The 19,944-nt window shown below is 39.0% G+C and overlaps 1 protein-coding gene across 1 annotated transcript in view; it reads left to right on the forward strand.

Moving 5' to 3' along the window:
* Positions 1 to 11,980: 11,980 nt before the first annotated feature.
* Positions 11,981 to 19,944, forward strand: part of LOC114495694 (cytohesin 1 interacting protein) — a 64,470-nt gene continuing 56,506 nt past the window's right edge. The window contains exons 1-2 of the mRNA XM_028511070.2: positions 11,981 to 12,079; positions 13,577 to 13,678. Coding sequence (XP_028366871.1) covers positions 13,676 to 13,678 — 3 coding nt within the window. The 5' untranslated portion in view covers positions 11,981 to 12,079; positions 13,577 to 13,675. The remainder of the gene's footprint in view (positions 12,080 to 13,576; positions 13,679 to 19,944) is intronic.

Genomic DNA, 19,944 nt, shown 5'->3' on the forward strand with positions numbered 1-19,944 from the left:
CTGGGGCCTCCAGCTGCCTGTTCCCCTACTCCCCAGAAAGGCGCTAACACCTCCTTCCCCAACACAAAATTCCTGCCTTGAATTTTAGCTCAGATTAATTATTTGTTTAATGGTGTTCAGGTGCAAATGAGGTGTAAATAAACTTTACCTAATGAGACCTTTGACTTTAAAATAACAGCTTATTAACTACCATGGAATCTCTAACTGATAGACTTAGTGGGAGAGATACTTTTGTTCACAGAGTTATTTGCCTACTCTTTCTTTCCTCCCACAGTATGCAAAAATATTCCTGAAATCTACTTTGTAACCTTTCTACACCCATTTTGGAAAACACTATACAGTGTAGTACAGGGTGGGGCAAAAATGGGTTTACAATTGTTCATTTGGAAAATAATACAATAATTACAAAGTAATAATATAAGAATAAACTATATTTTAAGTGCTCACAACTGTGAACCTCCTTTTGCTTCACACTGTATATCCCAACAGGGCCCACTAGAAATGAATTTGTTGCGTTGGGAGAGAACTGAAGTAGGCAGCAAAACACAAATCAGCTTTATTTTAAAATTGTGAGTTTTTTTCTTTCTCCTACCCTTTTCAAATAGTGGACAGAGTTGGGTGGGAGAACAAGAAACCATTCATTGACAACCTTGACACAGCAAGTGCTTGTTGTAGCTCTCATTTAATACCACGCTTGTGTTTAACAGCCTGGATTAGCCAAACTTTAATTTCTTGAAAATACATTCACTATTAGTGATTATTTGGATCCAATGAGAGAGAGAGAAAGAAAGGAGGATAATTATGTTGCTCCTTTGACTATGGCAGGGTGACTTCATTCCATTCTGTTTGACACTGAAGCATTTCTCTGTGCTGTGCTGTGGAGGCTCAAAACATAGAGACTATAGAGAACAAAGTATATAACTAAGGTATTTTGAACAGGCATTTGATCCATTCTCTAAAAAATATGGAAAGGAGATCTTTACAGCTCAGGATAAGAAGGGAGATAAAAAAAGAGAATAGGAGTAGATAGAATTTGTATTACAAATATTTGTATCCATTCATACTTACCCCAAAATATACAAAATAAAACTTTAAAATGCATTATAATTTAATAAATATATAAAATATTTTATACTAAACAGTGGTGAGTAGCTCTATTCAAACTTCTGACTCTTTCTAGACATTGTAGAGTTGTCCATTTTATTACATTCCCTTCTGATTTATTATTTTGAATTTTCATTTTGTTCAAGTATTCTTTCTTGTAATAATTAAACCTACAATTTTATCATGGTAGCCTTCCATTTCCTTTAGCCTCAGTCTGGTTTCCTTTGTACACTAATTCCTATGCCCAGGGCTCAAGTCTCCATTAATGTCACCATATGGTGCCAGTACACCTTCTAGTTTCAAATTTGCCATGTCTGGCTGTATTTAGAATTTTCTGGGGAGCTTTTGAAAATTATAGGTTTCTAAAGCATGTCCAGAGCTACTGCATCATAATGCTATTCATATCTGCCTCTCCCTTTCTATTCTCATTACTACAGCTGAAGTCCTAATGTCTTTGCTGGGTTGTTGCAATGATACACTAATTGGTGTCTCTAACTAGTCTCTTGTCTCCCCCAGAATGCCTCTGTCAGATTAATCTTCCTAAAATAGTACATCACATAAGTTGTTTCAATGTGTAATAACTCTTAATGGATCCTTATTGCTCTCAGGGAAATAATTAATTATCTTTAGGCTGGCATTTAAGGCTTCTACAATTTATCCTCTACTTACCTGTTCAATGTACTTCAGTCCTTATCTGACTTGACTTCTCACTAGCAAATAAGTCCTATGAATCTTTCTATTTTAGTTTGTGCTGCTATAACAAAATACGATTGGCTGAGCAGCTTAAAACACAAACATGTATTTTCACAGCTTTGGGTGCTGAGAAGTCCAAGATTAACGTGCTGTCAGATTCAGTTTCTGGTGAGGACCCTCTTTCTGTATCTTCATCTGGTTGAATAAGGAAGCTCTGGTTCCCCCTCCTCTTCTTATAAGGGCACTAACCCCATCATGGCGGCTCTACTCTCCTGTCATCTAGACCCAATTATCTTCCAAAGGCCCTGCATCATAAAAACATCACGTTGGATGTTAGAGCTTTGGGAGAGACACAGCCATTTGATCCATAATGCCTTCTTTCTTATTAAAAGGCTTTTTTCTTAAGGTGGCTTTTTTTTTTGAGATCATAAATTCTTTTTTTAGCTTTATGTTGAAATAATTTGAAAAGTTGCTATGTAAACAATTTCTGATTACCCTTCATTCAGATTCTCTATATTAACCTTTTACCATATTTTCTGTATTTTTCTCTTTCTGCCATCTGCCATATATATGTATGTATGTATATATTATATACACATATACATAATGTTCAAAATAAGAAATTAACATAGATATAATACTGTCCTCTAATCCACAGAAAATGAAAAGATAATGCACTAAATTGAATAAAGTATTGGCAAATACATAAAAAGAATTTTAATAAATCAATTACAAAAAGTTAAATGTTCCCCTTGCCACTGAGCCAGAGACTGGGATACCTCACAAAAATGTTGACAAATGGCCAATAAGCATATAAGAAGGTACTCAACATTAAAAATGCAACTTAAAACCACAATAAGATAGCACTACACACTCAGTAAAATGCCTAAAAGTATAAAGACAATATAACAATGCTGAAGGTTACAAAAATATGGAGCAATTAGGGTTATAATGCTTACTGACTATAAAACATTCAATTGCTTTGAAAACTGGCAGTTTCTTACAAATATAAACATAGATTATCTCTGTGATTTATTAATTCTACTCATCTTTACTTATCTAAGAAAGATAAAAACATATGCTCACCAAAAGTTTGTACAAAAGTACTCATAATACCTTTACACATAAAACCCAATAACTAGAACCACCCCAATGTCCATAAATAGATGAAGAAATCAAATGGAGTCTATCATACAATGGAATAACACCTGCAATAAAAGGAGGCATAGTACAGATACAATTATATGATGAATCTCATAGACAAGATTTTGAGAGCAAAAAGCAAGACAAAAGAATAAAAAGTATGTGACTTAATTTATGGAAGTTCAAAATAGGCAAAAGTAATCGATGGTGCTAGATACCAGCACAGTGCTTGTCTTGGCAGAGCAGGCGCTAACTGGAAAGGGACATGAGGAAACATTCTGGTGTAAAGGAAATGTTCTGTATCTTGTTTGGAATGTGAGATTTCCAGGTGCGTACATTTGTAAAAGTTGCTTGGTTCATGCGTATTTCACTGTATCAATGATACCTTAATAATAAATATAAAACAAAACTTCTGGGTTGGTGCAGTCAAAACCCAGGTCCACCAACAGTGGAGCTACTAACATGTCTGGATGGGAAATCTTGGGTGGGAAAGAAATTTCCAAAATTTGAAAGGGGAATGAATCCCTGACAGCAGGCCAGTGAGCTGACTTCAATAGGGGACCCACACAATCTTTGGTGAATTTGTAGGGATGAAGCCAGTGAAATAAATAACCAGAACTCAATCATCCTCTGTCCCTTCTATTTCGTGCCAGGGCTCTCCACCTGTTGAACCACTAAAAAGGCAGAGGGTATGGGAGCTCTCTCTATGAAGTCCTCACAGGTCAGCTTCCTACGGCATAGTGAGGAGGAGAAGGGAAGACATTGGATCTTAAGGGAAAACAGAAGATACTTGGCATACACTTTATTTTTACACAGCTTCATAGGGCATCATTTACTTGTATAATGGTGGCTTGGCCAGGAGATTCTAGAGACAGAGAGGGCCCTCAATGAATTGAGGGTATATGAGACAGAATTGAAGCTGTTTAGTAGGGAAAGGGAGTATATGATACAATGAGGGACAGTGAAATTGTGGTAGGATCAATGGAATATAGGGCCTGATAGAGTCAGAGATTATTGGAGTTGGAGTACTAGGAGGGGTTTTTGCAAATGAAACTATGGAGGGATTTCGGTAGGTAGTAATGAAAGGTCAAGTATATATCCATGGGAATTGATGGGTAAGGTAACATAAAATATAAAAAGAATGAAGGAAAGGAAATCAAGTACTAAGCAATGAGGATAATGGAAGGATTATCTGCACATATTTTGAGATCATCAAGAATTATTTCAGGATACAGAGAGCAACAGAGAGCTAGGAGTTAAAAAAAACTAATACGAAATCGTGAGAGGGAGGGCCACAGATGATTGCACAAAGGAGGTGAAGTGGGTGGTGTAGTCTGTTTACTTGAGTCATCCTTTATACGTTTCTCCCTTAGCCCTCTGAGTCAGCCAGTCATTAAGTCCTGTCAATCTATTGCTTTTTTCAGTATTAGCATCACTCCAGTCACCAGCCGATATTTTAAAAAATTATTTCTCTGTTTCAAAGCATTTGTTTTCTAATTGGTCTTCCAGTAGCCACTCTTGCCAGTCAGTTTTCTTTGCTGCAGAAGCAGTGAACTTTCCTCAGGAAATGTGATCAGGACATGTCATTCCCCTTATCTTCCTCTAATTCAGCACTTAAATTTTTTTCAGTGCATCTCCACTGCTTTTAAGATTAGGAGCGAAATCTTTCAGGCCTAAAAGAACCCAGATAATCTGGCCTCAGGTCTGCCTGTCTAGTCTTATCTATTGGGTTGGCCAAAAACCCCTTTAGTTTTTTCCATAAAATAAAAGACATGTTTTTCATTTTCACCAATAACTTTATTGATTGGGGTATTTTGAAGATGTTGGCTATCTCCTGAGTGTTGTTCTCAATTAATGTCTCTATTTGGTCCCTGTGAACTGCAACTGGTCTAACCAACTATGGAGCTTTGTCCAGAGAGAAATCTCCAGCAAGAAACTTCGCAAACCACTTTTGACACGTTTGATTAGTCACAGCACCATCTCCATACACTGCACAAATCTTTTTTTTTTACATTTTTGTTGTGTTTTTACCTTTCTTGAAGTAATAAGGCATAATATTCCAAAAATGTTGCTTATTTTCTTCCATCTTCAAAATTAAAATGGCTACACAAAAATTCGCCAATTTTGATACGTATTTTTAAATGCACACTGATATAACAGCTGTCACAGTACAATCTACACAATTGTTTCTAATGAAGTTAAAGACAGCTAAGCTCTACTAGCACCATCTTATGGAAAAAACCAAACAAACTTTTTAGCCAACCCAACAGAAATATATTCCCCCATCACCAGTCTGTACACTAGTCACAACTAATTTCCTAGCATATCCTCCTTCGGGGTTTTTGTATATGCTGCTTGCTTTGCCTGGAGTGTGCTCTCCTTTACTTTCCGTAAACTTCACCGTAAGTAAAGTTTCATCAGGTTAACTACTAGTCATCAGTTGAAGCTCAGTTCAAATATCACCTGCCTGAGGAAACCATTTCCTACACTTCCCCATTTGAGTCTATGCTAGCTAGACCCTTCATATAGGGAAGAAAGAGTATGGGTGCTTCTTAAGGGATCCATTCAAAGGACGATCTTATAAGGGAGATATTCTTCTTTGTCTAGGGTTCTGCTCAGCTGGTTCCTGGGATAGAAGGGACTAATTCACATGACTAAGAGAAAACCCTTAAAGATGTCACAAATGAAAGCTGGGTTAATGACATGGGTTCAGCACAAAAGTCTAGTGGAGAGGAACTGATTTGGGTAAGTGTGTAACTGTAGCTGGAACTCCCTCAGATGCAGCCTTTGTAGCCCAGTGATTCTGATTACTGTAAAGAATAAGGACTTGACTTTTGAGCTGCATACTTCAATGTGAAACACGTTCCACTGGACCTATACCAGCAGGGGCCTGGAGTGTAGGAAAAGCACAGTACCTCCAAAACAAAAAGCACCAGCAATAGTGGACCAGCTTAGAGTTTTGAAAAGATACCAGTTCTGGTGATGTTTGCACAATTCTATAAATTTACTTAAAAAATTATTGAACTGTACACCTAGAGTGTGTGAATTTATACCTCAGTGAAGGGGTAGAAAGTATCAAAAACGATATCAATTCTTATCCCCACTCTTCAGTCAGCTGTAGTAGAACCCCTGGAGGTAGGGCTTAGCCATCGATAGGTGTTAAACGCTCCCAAGAAAATTTTAGAAATATCTAACAAAGGTATATAGGCATTTTCCTTTCTGACCCAGTAATCCTGTTTCTAGGGAATTATTCTGAGGACACACCTCCAGGAATACAAATCACATATGCACAATGTGTTTTCATTGGAACATTGTTTTTAAATGCAAACTATGGGAAACTGTCTAAATGCCCACACACAGGAGAGTGGTTGAATAAACTATGGTATATCCACACAATAAAGAGCATATGTAGCTATAAAAAAGAATAAGGAAGAATATCCCAAACCAACATATAGGGGTATCCAGGATATACTTCGATGTGAAAAAAAAGCAAAGTGCCAAAATATGTCTATAGCGTGGTGCTCTTCAAGTAAATATAAAGGAAATACAAGAAAATATGCACATATTTGCTCATTTATGCAAAAAGGAATATGGCAAGGATAAGTTAGAAACTAGTGTGACTGGTTACGCACTAAAGTGAGTGGGAGTGGGCAGAAGGCATGTGGGGTCACTACTTTAAGCACACCTCTTGTACAGTTCTGAGTTTAGAACCAAGTACTATTTTAGATATTAAAAATAGATAATGTTAACCAGGAAGTGTGAGGATCAAAACAGAATATAAATGATAACCAATGAATTTAACTATACTAAAAATGAATACCACAACCATAACAAGTGGGATTAAAAAATAATAAACTTAAGCAATATTGGAAAACAGTATTTTGAATACATTCTACATGGCTGAAAACAAAAGAACTGCACACAAATCTTGCACTCTTTTGAGTAAGTTTGTTTTTCACAGAGATATATATTAATAATTCTGCAAGTACTTTATGTGTATTATAAATTTTAGTAAATAAATAAATCAATTGTGTATAGTGAGAGCCAATGTATCCCTGTCAGAGAAAGGAGTTACAACATAGGAAAGAGGGAGGCCAGAATGACCTCAATGGTTTACAGTGGAAATTATTTGTTTCAACTACTTGTATCTATCTATCTATCCATCTATTTGCAAACATGCACATCTGTATCCATTTGTGTACACATAGCTCTATATATGTATATATAAATAGATATAGATGTGCACATATTTGTGTATGTACACATGTATATAATTCTTCTCTTTGTTCACTTGGAAGCATTGGCACCCCAGTAGCAATGAGTATACCCAGTACCTAGAACTCAAATTCTAAGTACCACTTTTCAGTGGAATGGCTGATTCCTGGGCTGTGCAGAAAGTACAATATAAGCCTAGATCATCTTGTGCCAGAAAGTAAGTGTTCAATAAATGATGGGAGCGTACTGAGAAGACTAGACACTCACCTGCAGTAGCTTGCAAGTGCCAAAGCTGGGACAATTTGGACAACAAAACAATGATATTATTGGATTATAAGCAATAGAAAAAATAAATATCTGAGTCTGTACTGATAAAACCAGATAACTGACTAAATAAATAAATATAAGAGAAAGGACTGCTTTTCTTCATAGTAGAATCCCAATGAGTAAATGTAAAAGGAATGGTTGAAATATAAAATCACTACTGGGCAAATACAATTATAGTCATTGTTCTAAGGAAGATTCAGTGAATGCCAAAATTAGTGGGCAAAAGAGGTACTACTTTCAAAGAGAAAGTAGTACCTTTACAGTGAAGATACTTGGCAGACACTAACTGGACGAAATGATCAAGGTCATTGCCCATAATGGAACACATTGACATCGTGGGCTTCCTGATAGGACACACTGCAAAGGCCATGGCCACCGTCCTGTGGTGTTCTTGCCGTAGATACGTAACTTCCATTTAATCATGATGGAACGTCAGACAAACCAAACTCAAAAACGTTCTACAAAACAACTGACCAGTACCCTTAGAAAGTGTCAAGGTCGTGAAAAACAAAATAAGATTGGGAAACAGTCCCAGATTGGAAGAGAGTGAGGGGACATGAGGAGTAAATGCCATGTGGGATCCTGGATTGTGTCCTGTTTGGGGCTTGAGGGAAGCCCTCCGGAGAGCTTGGCAGGATTTTATGCTATTAGAAGAGGTGATTGCTTGAGTAAGTAAAGAGATGAGGGCAAATGAATAATGAAGGAAGTGATGTGAGTCGTTCAGTTTAAGAATGCTCTTTGTATCACCATGTACTTCGCCAGTGTAACATTTATCAAATTATAATCATATGTCTGTCCCCACCGGGAATGTAAGTTCTGCGAATACACAGATAAGTGCCACACCTATCTCAGGTCTGACTCTGCCATTTTCAAACACACTGGTCAGTTTCTCCTGTGAACTGTGGCATTTATTTTTGCTCCCTTTCATTTTGCACTTACATGCTACAATCTGGACTAGAAGGAATAGGCTATAACTCTCTAGATCCAAGATCTGATATAAAACCATGTAGTAGTTCACTTGGTGAAAATTTCTTAATGTTGACCACTAGGGCCGAGATCTCCAGAAAGTTCCTGGAGGAGGTGCCTCCTGAGTTAGCTCTGGGGAGGGAGAGAGAATTTTAATTAGTGGGCACTGGGTCTTTAACCCTTCTCAATGGGGGCTGTGCAGCGATGGCAGAACAAGGAGTTCTGGAAAACACAGCAATAGTGGGTATGGATTGGGCTGAGGTGGGGAAACCAACACAGGACGTGTAAGTATCTGCTGTGACCTGAGATGGCCTAGAAATAGAAATTCATGTGCTATATTTAAATTAATTTCTCAGTGTAGCCTCCTCAGCAAAATATTCCAGGAAGAGAATTAGAATTGGCTAATGTTCATGTATCTTCAAAATGAATTACAAACAAAATGGAGGCAGCCTCAAAAGCAAAACGTTTCCTGGCATTTCCCAGGTCACGGCAAGGAGCCCTTACTCTCTGCTCAGGCCTGCACCTGTTTGCAGATCCAGGTGAGAAAACAACGTTTGCCTTCCTGTCAGAACTCTCCACCGGGGAGTTGCCCCGTTTGGCTGGCTGTTGATGGGAGCATCCTGCCCTCTGCTGGATTTGGCAGAAAAAGTGAATTTGCACTGCCTGCTAAGGAATTAATAAAGGTTGAAAGTTTTTGGTTTTATCTGAAAGTAAATATTTGTGTTTGGGTTGGTGAGGTCTAATTAACCAGGAAATGCATCTCCTAATTAACATGTGGATTCTTAGGGGATTTCTAGTGTCCAGGGAAAAATATTGTTGTGTACCATACATATATTTCTTGCTCAGTAAACATGGTGCAAAATATACAGTGCCAGCATTTTTTAAAAAATATAAAGAATCAAAGCTGCATCTCTAATGATTTTTAATATTTTCACTTACAAACTTGGGGGTACTGACTGCTGGCATTTATATATTAATTCTGCAAGATAAGAAATTTCTTTGAGACTCAGTTTCTTCATCATACCTACCTCATTAAAAGGTTACTGTGAGGATCAAATGAGCTGATAATATATGTGAAAACAGTTCCCTGCACCCATTAAAAGTGTGAGGTTTTGAACATGTGTGCTATGCATGGGTTCACAGAGGAGTATACTCACACAGTACATATAAGAAGTTACAAAAAAGTACAGAGCCACACTCTTCAATTATTGACTTTCTGAAATGTATTTTGGATAAATTTAGGAAACAGATATCAATAGTTAAAATTTAGAGAATGAAAGGAACCTTCCTAAACATATTGAAAGAAAGCAGGGTGCTATTAAAATCATTTTTGTAAGAAGCTCTAGAGATAGAACAACTTTTTCCCTGAGTAGTATTTATTTTCGACTGCCTATTATTTATTACTTTCTGTATGACTTATAAGAATGTCTGTATTTGCCACTTTCAAAAAGATGAAAATGGTAAAAATAAATTTTTAGGATAGTCTTTCACAGCAATCCAATCCCTCCCCCCGCTTTCCTCTTTACTCTAGGTTCTTTCCCATCCTTCTCTTCTGTTCTCCTCTCTGATTTGAAACCAGACCTAAGTAGTTTCAATTAGCACTGCCATTGTTATCACGTCTCCTTTAGCAATTCAGTATGTTCCCTGTTTTTATTACATACAATTGGAGTAGAATATGGTCCCAGCTCTTGAGTTATTGGCCACCGGAACAGTGAAAAGCCGAATGACAATGATGTTGGTGTAAATGTAGTAGCTCTTTATTTAAAAAAAATAGATGTTTTTAACTTAATAATTTATTTAATTGCCTTTATTCCCTCCTTAGCAGCTCTGCTTAATAAGGGGTTGAAACATCCCAATTTTGTGCTTTCAGCTGCAGAGTAAACCCAAGTGTTGTCCATCGTCTGGCCAGCCTCAGTGAGCGCTATATTGATGTTTCATAGAAAATTGAACAACAAAGATTTGAAACTAGTTGTTGAAGATACAAAGGAATAAGATGTGATCATTGTATGAGAGATATTAGACTTCAGTTAGATACCTATATAAATAAATATGTGATAGGCTAGTGGTGTGGAAATTGGAGAAGAAATAACCAGAAGATGTCATCTGACCTTGAAGAATGAAACATTTTCCAGGGGGACAAAATGTGTGTGCTTGTGTGTGCATGTGCAAACGAGTGGGAACAGCCTTCAAGGCAGAGGGTACCAGATAAGCATGATATAGTAAAAATTCTGAAAATATGTGGAGGCTAGAATAATAGGGAGGTGAGGCTGAGGCTGGAAAGGTACTTTGGGGCCAGACGAAGACACTGTTTGACTGATAAGATACAGAGCTTGAATTTCCTTGGGTATGTGTGTTAACCAATACACCTGAGTGGCGGATCAGTATTATACCTCTATTATATTCTGTTTAGTCAGGGATGTGTTTATTAAGGAGGGAAGTTGGACTTTAGGTGTGGTGTAATTCTCCAGGACATTTAAAATCTGGGCAAATTTCTGAGTGAAAACTGCAGCAGCCTCTATGTTTGGTCCAAACTGGGTTGGGTTACTGGCTCCCAGAACAGACTAGAATCCTTATCTAGCATCTTTAAAACATAACAGCTTAAATCCCTCTTGATTCATCAGAAAGTCATGCATTTTTACAAAGCAGTCACCAGCTTGGTCCAGTTAGTTGTAAATAACTCTGAAATATCTGGAGCCCATTGCCTAAGGGGAAGGATGTAGAAATGGCATAAGTCACTTTCTACATCTGACCTGACATTTTGTTCAGAAAGTAAAGAAGAGGTCAGAAAAAGACCTGTGGATAAAAGCTCTCTACTTCATCAAATATGCTTGCTCACTGATTAATCATTTTTAAAGCCAGATTATTTATATAAAGTGCTTGGCATATTATTTCTGATCTTAACTCTCCTTGGCCACCTCTAGTAATTCTATAAACATTTAAAGAGAAATGATTGCTCACAATAAAGCTTTGTTTATAGCATCTTAAAAGAAAGCACTTTGAATTGATGTTCCTCAATTTCTATCATTGTAATGAGAGTTACAGGTAATTTAAAAAATTGTTTTTGTATGTTTGCTCAGTACCTAGCACAGTATGGATATTCTGAAGAATGGAGCACATTCCATTAAATGATATGGGGTAAGAAAAAGTGTGAATGAGTGTAATAAGTAGGGTAGCCAAGTGCGTAGTGCCCTGACGAGGAGAGTAAGTGGGCATGGACTAGTGTGAGAGCATGTGAGAGCACAGACCTTGCATGTCTCGTCTGCTCTTCTTCCTTCAGTATCCAGCACATAGTAGGTGTTCAATAAATACCCAAGGAATTACAAAACAATGCATAGACTCGCTTCCCTAGTGACTTTGCTTGCAGTGGTTATCTGAAGGGCACAGTAAATTAATAATTGCTCTAAAGCTACTTGGCCTCATGAGTTAATGTTTGCTAAGTGCTTGGGGAAAAAAAGGTGTTTTTTTTTTTTTGGCACCATGTCATGTTTGCAGTGGCACACAAATGGCTCCTTCTTTTCTTCCTCCAGCTGCCTGTACTGTGCCCTCCCCCAGCTCCATACTGGGCCAGGATCTCCCACAGGGCAGCCACCCTGCTCTTACTGCTTTCTCTCAGTCACCTCCAGCAGTAGAGGTAAGGACAAAGCACATGCCAGGCAGACTTCTTTAAGGCCTCTCAAAAGATTCTGGGGAAATGGAATTTAGGTTGAGCTTAATGACTCTTAGAGTGACTGTGTATAGAGGGATGCAAGTTCTTGGCCAGGCATGGAAGAAGCTGTTGGACAGGCAGGCTGATAGGTGAGAACACACCAAACTAGATTCCAAAGAGGAGATGGAGGCTGTTACATAGATGATTGGGAGGATGTGCCAAAGCAGCTGGTTTCTAAAGTGTATATGGTGTGTACACATAATATAAACCTGGACTATAACTGGCAGAAACTACTGTAATTTTGTTAGAAGGAACTTGTAAGGTAAGCTAGATTTCCTCTCTATGAGTAAAAATTTTAAATATTATGATTACATTCTCTACAATTTTTAAAATATCTGGTGATAGCAAATAAAGGGGTTCTATATTACAACAGATAATCATAGGCTGCACTTTTTCCAATGTATTTATTATTATAAAAATTGCCCTTATTTTTAGGAACTCAATAATTAAATAGTTTAAATGTGTTTTGGAAAACAAAAACTGTTTTTTTTTTATTAAGAATGGCTGTTCTTTATGCACAAATTCAATAATTTTTTTCCTTTTGAGGTCATATTAGCTTTCAACTGATTGTGTATAATAAATATTTCACAGTAATACATAGAGAGCTGGCTGCAGGTGCAGCATCATCAGAATGAATATCGGTGGCAGATCTTGTCTTTAAGGCAGGAGCATGTCATATTTTCCACAACTTTAAAGTAACTTGTTTCCCGAACCAAACCATGAGGTTTTATGTGTGTGGAAACTTTCATGATGCACTTTTATGTGCTTGTTGCTCTACGTGTGGCAAATTTGCTGTCTCTGTAAACTGTTTCTAGGGACTGGCAGTGAATGGTATGTGGACACAAGCTAACATGGTCTTCTGTTAAAATGATAGACCACGTAAATGATGTCTGTTTTGCTTCAAACAAAAAAAACTCAGGTAAGTTTAGGTTGAGCTGAACAGAGGAAGTTAGCTAAGTCTTACGTTTGTTAAAAAAGAAATTATGGAAGGAATCCTCCTTCCAATTAAATTGCACTAGTTATTAATCTGAAAACAAAATCAAGCCTAATAAAATTTGTAGTTAGACTATAGTAAGCTGTACTTGAAATTATGAAAGCTTAGTGTCCCCATAAATGCCACACATGAAATATTTATTTGGAAGTGGCTCCAAATAAAAAATGATTTGTTTTTCCACTTGATTCATTACAGAATGGAGAACCCTGATTTTTTCCATTTGGATAGAGCTTGTGAATCACATAGGCACTATTGAATTTTTGTTGGTTTTCTCTTTTATTTGTAAGGTGTTTGGTACCAGACAGTTTGTCCATGCCCTCCTGCACTAAATACATGGGAGCCTCCTTCAGGAAAGAGGAGCAGGGCAGCATGATTTAGAGTGAGATCGAATTTCCTTTGCAGAAGGTCAGTGTCCCATTGCATTACAGGGGCCGTAAATTCACTTAGGACAGAAGAAGCAAAACCTCACATGCTCTGGTTTGGTGACTAGGAATCATTGCTGGTGATTTGCCAACCAAAATTAGTCTATGGTAAGTGTGGGTTTGCAATGTGCGGGTTGATTCTCATTATGTGTTGTTATTTTCTTTGAAGTGGGAGAGTGGAGGATGTGAAGAAGTTTTAATATAGTGCCATATATTGTGATGAATAAAATATTAAGGAAATTATTGCTGGGAATTCTTTATTCAAGTGTTTCATAAGTAAGCTGGTTGGCTCTTAGGGTTCTCCCCCAAAATGTGCAGGAGGAGATGTTCCACTCCTGTTTTTATTGTAGTTACTCTTGGTACTAGAACTCTTCCATTTTTTTCTTATATCATATGGTCAGGGGATTTGATAATGGGCATGTCTTCTATCAAGTCAAATGCTGAGTTTGTGACATCCAGACAATTTTTGATAATAACCAGAAAGGTCCAATAAATACAGGAGTGTGATATCATTGCAAGGAGAAAGGAAAAGACACTGGTCGAGAAAGTTAAAGGTTCTTAGTAAAAAGAAAAAAACAGGGAATTGGTGACAAGCGAAGTTTAAATGGTTTCTGCAGTAAGGCTCAAATATGATATTCTATGGAGACAGGTAAGACAGCCCATGGAAATTTACTCTGTGTGTGTGCATGCATGTGTATGGATGTGTGACAGAGAAATGATTTTTGTTCTTTATCTGTATCTATACCAACCTTTCTAAGAACAGGAATCATGTCCTTCCAACTCTGCATCACCTGCTAATAGACAATTGATAAATATTTATTGATTGGAAAGGTATCTTTTTTTGTAGCTGCTACCAAAAAAGTCCAGCAAACTAGTTGCTTTGATGTGCTTTCTGTGAGATAGGCCTGAACACGGTGATGAGAGCTCAGCCAGAGACAGCTCAAGCTTAATCAAATAATTTGCTGCCGAAGGCAAGCTGTGAGGGTATCACAGAGTATTTCCTCAAATCCTCCTCATGGCAGAGTCACAGTTTTGGGTGAGACCACCAGGGGTCAGGGCATTGTTTCCAGAAAAGCTTTATGAAAGGACACTTTTGGTGTCAAAGAGATCAAAACAAAACAAAACAGGGCAGCGGAGCTCAAACTGTAAAGCAGGAGAAGTGCTCAAGGACTGGCTCCCGGGTCTTATCTCTAGTGATTCTGATTCAGGAGGTGGGGGGTGTCCCTGGAAATCCTTATTTTGTAAAAGCTACAGTTGTTGGAAGACCTCACTTTTGGGGAAAAAATGTGTGGTGTTTTTCTAGCTTGTTTATCTCATTAGAGGACTGTAGGCTCAGAATCCACCCAGGAGCCTGGCTCTGAGACTCAAAGAAGCTTTGATGGAGAGACAGTGCCTGTCACACAGACCTGGGTTTGAATTCCCTGTGGCTTTGCACAAAGTCCTTTTCTGCTCTAAGATTCCAGTTCCTCCTTTTCAAAAGAGGAGAACCTTATTGCCTACCTCATAGGACTTATGAAAATAATGAATACAAAGCACTTAGCAGAGTGGTGTATAATAAAGCACTTAGCGAATGTTAGCTCAAGGTGGGGCACAAGGGGAAATGTCCATGATAAGCCCTCTGTAAAGCCCCCAGTAAAAGTTTGGGGCAGACAGAGACAAGGAGTGACTAACCAGAAGGTTAGTTTTTAGATATGGGGGCGCAAAGCCAGTGTCTGAAGGTAATTCTTAGACTGGAAGATGAAACAACATGAGGGTGGGAGACACGCCTGGGATAATGAATAACCCAGATGGTATACTTAATTGGAATTATAATTGACTCCCAAATAGTACTTAATACTATTTGGGAATCAATTAAATCAAGAGTTTAATTGATTTCCCTCATGGAAACTATGATGAGAACTTCTAGAAGGGAACAAAGTAGAATGTATCAAATTTGGTGATTGGTTCACATTGTTGCTGGAGGCGATAGGGTTCTTCCACAGTATCGCAGGAAATGCATTTCAGGGATACATGCATAGGAGGGTTTGAGGTATAGTGGCAAGATTTACTGGAGCTAAGACAAAAGACCACCCTCAGGTACACCATACGCAATGTCTCATCCATGACCAGGTGGCTCAGCTCTGTCTCACTGTGGAAGAAGTCCAGATTCTGAGGCCGCAGACCCACACTTGTCCCCAGCAAGCCCAGAAAGACAGCCAGGATCTAGAGCTTCCCTGCCATTAGCCTGGCATCCGAAACTCCAGTAGTCTAGCACTGTCACTGTTCCCATGCCACCTGGCCTGTGCCGCTGCTAAAGAGTGAGCAAGCATGGGTGCTATCCAGACTGGCCTTTGTTGAGCTTTGATTATATTTCCTTGGGCTTGGGAGAGAGCGGCCTTTCTTTAAAACTCTCCAATCTCTTTCCAGGGTTTTTGCAGGCTAGTGTATGTGCCCTTCCCCTATCTAGTCTCTTTCCTGGATCTTCCCAGGCTAGTGCTCTTATCCTATTTGATCTTTCCCCCAAGTTTGCCTCGTCCCCTTGTGGCTACAGTTTTGGCTTCTACTGCACATGCCTCATAGTAAAAGGCCCTCTTCCTGCGCCACCTTGGCTTCCACTGTGCACGTCTCTGCAGAGGAATTTCCCCCTCACTGTTTATCCCCCTCTCTCCCGTTCTTCCTGGAAATCTGGGGAAAGGCTGGCTGTTCCCCTGGGGAAAATGGAAAGCCGGTTGGTCCTTCCTGCCAACATAAGGATTAGTGTTCCTTTGGTGGAGCGTACGGTTAATCCCTGGAGGGTCTGCAAGGATGCCCCTCCCTAGTTAATCCAGCTTAATTAGCTGTCTGGCTCCCTTCTCTTTTATTAATATCTAACTGACTGCCTACTAACAATATCTGCTACCCACCCTACATGGAATGAGAGAAAAATGGTCGAGGGAGGAATGCAATAGGGACCACAATTCAAATAGACTATAATTAAATGAAATCCTTGTCTGGTAATTCAGTGCAATGTCGGGTTGTACTGGATCAGCTGGCTGATGTGGCTGTTGCCATGTGCTCTTCCAAGATGAGCAGAGGAAATAGGACTGACACCTTGGCTGCCTTCCTTAAAAGATAAAGATGAAGTTGAGCAGCACTTAACTGTGTGCTGCAACTGAAAGAGTCCACAAGTGTAGAGATGTGGAAATATGAAGGACGAGTTGGGGAGAGGTGGGATCAGACTGTCTCCCGCAAATCATTTCATTTCTTTGGGCTTTGCTTTCCTAAGTCACCTTCCAGTGATACATTGTGGTGAAGTATGGAAAGTAGGCTGAGTCCCAGCCCTTATATTTTTCTTACCTGGGAAGTAGTCACTAAACTGGGATACCTAAGCTAGGCCAAATGCCAACAGTTATGAGGAATTTTGTTTAACCTGAACTGTGAATGTTTTAGTGTTGTGATTTTTTTTTTTTGTTTTACATAAGCCCCAGTTTCAACTTAACTATGTTTTTACCAGTGCTGTCAATTCTCTGGTAAATAACCATGAAAATAGATGGTAATTATAAATAAATGGTAAAAAAAATAGCTGATAATAGTAACCACCATTTTTTAAGCACCTATAATCTGGTAGTTATTGTGGGGGCTAAAAATATTAATGTTTTTCTTTCTACCTTCTAAATTCTTCTGGCTGGACTAATTGTCAAATTAACAGAGACAGAATAACAGGAAAAATCTCAGTTTTAATACATGCACATGGAGAATTCACATAGGCTTAAAAATTCCAAAGATAGTGAGGTAATATGGGGTATATAAGATGTTTTGGGCAAAGGAGAATGGAGGGGGGTGGGATGGGGTCTTGTTTCAGAAGTGAGAATTGGCAAATTGGGACATATGTGCAGGAAAACCCTTGCTAGGCAACTCAGAAGCAATGGGACACGGAGGACATCTAGCTAATAGGCACTTGCCTGAAGGCTTCCTTCTTATTTTGATTATTAGTATTTTTATTCCGAAGAAAATTGTATTTTTAAAAAAGATTTTAATATTTATTTTTAGAGAGAGGGCAAGGGAGGGAGGAAGAGAGGGAGAGGAACATTGATGTGAGAGAGAAACATTGATTGGTTGTCTCTCCTACTCTTCCCGACCAGGGACAGAACCGATCCGAAACCCAGCCATGGGCCCTGATGGGGAATTAAACCAACAATTCTTTGCTTTGCAGGATGGCACCCAAGTAACTGAGCCACACCAGTCAGGGCTGAAGCTTTTCTATTTACCATACTTCATTCAAATTAAGCTGAGGCAAACACCCTAAGCTCCTCTTTCTGGAGCAGGCTTTTCTGTCTGAATCTCTTGGGTAGGAAAGGGGTAGGGTCAAAGGTTCCCTCCGAGTCCTTCTCAACAAACAACAGCTTACAAAATCAACAGCCCAAAAAGTCACATTTCATTTGTAATCCTTATACTAACCTTGTTAAGAGACATTGCTGTGGCCCTTTTCCATGAGGATTTTGTGAGGTTACAGAGGTAGCAAATAGCAGAGTCAGGATTTGCATCCACGCCTTCCTAATTCCAAAACCCATGTTTCTCCTCCTTTAGTATACCATCGGTCTGCTGTGCTGAGTGCGTTTGTAAGAATCTCGTATAGTTTGCTCTTTGATGCAGGGTTTGCTACACTGTTAATCAAAAATAAATGCATTGTGTCCTCCTCCTTCACTTTTCACTTGTGACCATTTTAGCAGAGTACTTTTTCCCAACAGTGATATCATATTATTTTGTTTACTTTGAGTAGTGCGTTTACTGACTAGTTTGTACTTGCCTGGGCTTATGAATGAAAGTAACATTTTTTTTCTTCTCCCAAATACTTAAGCTTTGTCAAATTTCCCTTTTCCCTAGATATAGACAATGATCTTTTGGACATTTTTTTTCTATAGAAAAACAAAAACAAAAGCACAACTAACTCTGTGTTACAATAACTCAATTTCCATTTGTTTTAAACTATCTTATCCAACATCCTAGGTTAGATATAGGATTTTGTGATCAGAAGGATAAGGGTGTGGTAATGTCCCTGGGGTATATCGAATATCTTTCTCTCCCTCTTCTAGGCTGTTACTGTCCGGGGAGACTGAGGCAGGGAGAAAGGAGAAATAAGGACAGGTTTCTCACATTTAACAGTCCTTCCTCTTTGTAAGATTTAGACTCTTTCCTGGGTCACGTGACTGGCAGGCTGAGGTCCGCGTGTTCTCAGCACCCTGGGGTATTCCCCAGGCACAGTCATTAATGTGGGAGATCCAGCCCAGAAAGATCTTATCCACAGAACATCCCCAGCCTCCTACATGAGGTCTGCTCATTCGCCAGCCCTCTGGCCTCAGTCATGGAATGCAGCAGGAAAACACAAACGGAACCACTGTAGCCTGAGTTCACTTGGCCGAGGACTCAGTTTGTGGGTTGTCCCACCTAGGGTTGCGGCCTCTTTTCCATGTCTCTTTTTTCTACTCCGTTCAGACAGGTATAGAGGATGGACTGTTAAGGCTGCTGTGTATGAAGAGGTTGAAGCTGGAAAAGAAAAGGTGGTGTTCTTGTCGTATAGGTACCCAACCTGGCTTTAAGAATAGCTCTCTTGGCAGCCTCGGTACTTGGCTTGGTGGTGACAAGCATGTCTTTGGGGAGTGGAAGAAACACTTGCAGCATCACTCCTTTCCACCCTCACGAAGGCCGCCCCTCAGCATTGCCAGTTTCCCAGTTCCCTTCCCCACTCCAGCCTTCCCTACAGACTCCATTGGGGTAGGGGAGGCACAGGCTGGGTGACAGTTGAGAGCAGCAGAGCCTCTCCCCATCCCTTAGTAAGTCTTGAAAGAGGTGGCTGCTCCAGTTGTTAGTTCGGTAGCTTCTTTATCCCAGTCTTGGAGCCCTAATGTGCAATTTGAGGTTTACAGGAAAACTTGTACATAATAGACTATTAAGATAATGAGAAGACAAGCCACAGACTGAGGGAAAATACTTGCAAAAGACATATCTGATAAAAGACTGTCAAAAGTTGTCAAAAATATATTTGTCAAAACTTGAAAGCAACCAAGGTGTCCTTCAGTAGGTGAAGAGATAATTGTGGAGCCTCCAAACAATGGAATATTATTCAGCACTAAAAATAAATAGGCTATCAAGCCATGAAAAGACATGAAAGAATCTAAAATGCATATTAGTAAGTGAAAGAAACCAATTTGAAAAATTGACATACTGTATGATTCCAAACTCTATGGCATCCTGGAAAAGGCAAAACTACAGAGACTATGAAAAGAACAGTGGTTGCCAAGGGTTAGGAAGAGGGAGGGGTGAGTAGGTGGAGTACGATTTTTCAGTGCAGTGAAACTAGTCTGTATGATATGACAGTGGTCCATACATGTCATAATATGCTTGTCAAACCCATAGAA

This window comes from Phyllostomus discolor, chromosome 4 (assembly GCF_004126475.2).
Source record: "Phyllostomus discolor isolate MPI-MPIP mPhyDis1 chromosome 4, mPhyDis1.pri.v3, whole genome shotgun sequence".
In the NCBI taxonomy this organism is placed as follows: domain Eukaryota; kingdom Metazoa; phylum Chordata; class Mammalia; order Chiroptera; family Phyllostomidae; genus Phyllostomus; species Phyllostomus discolor.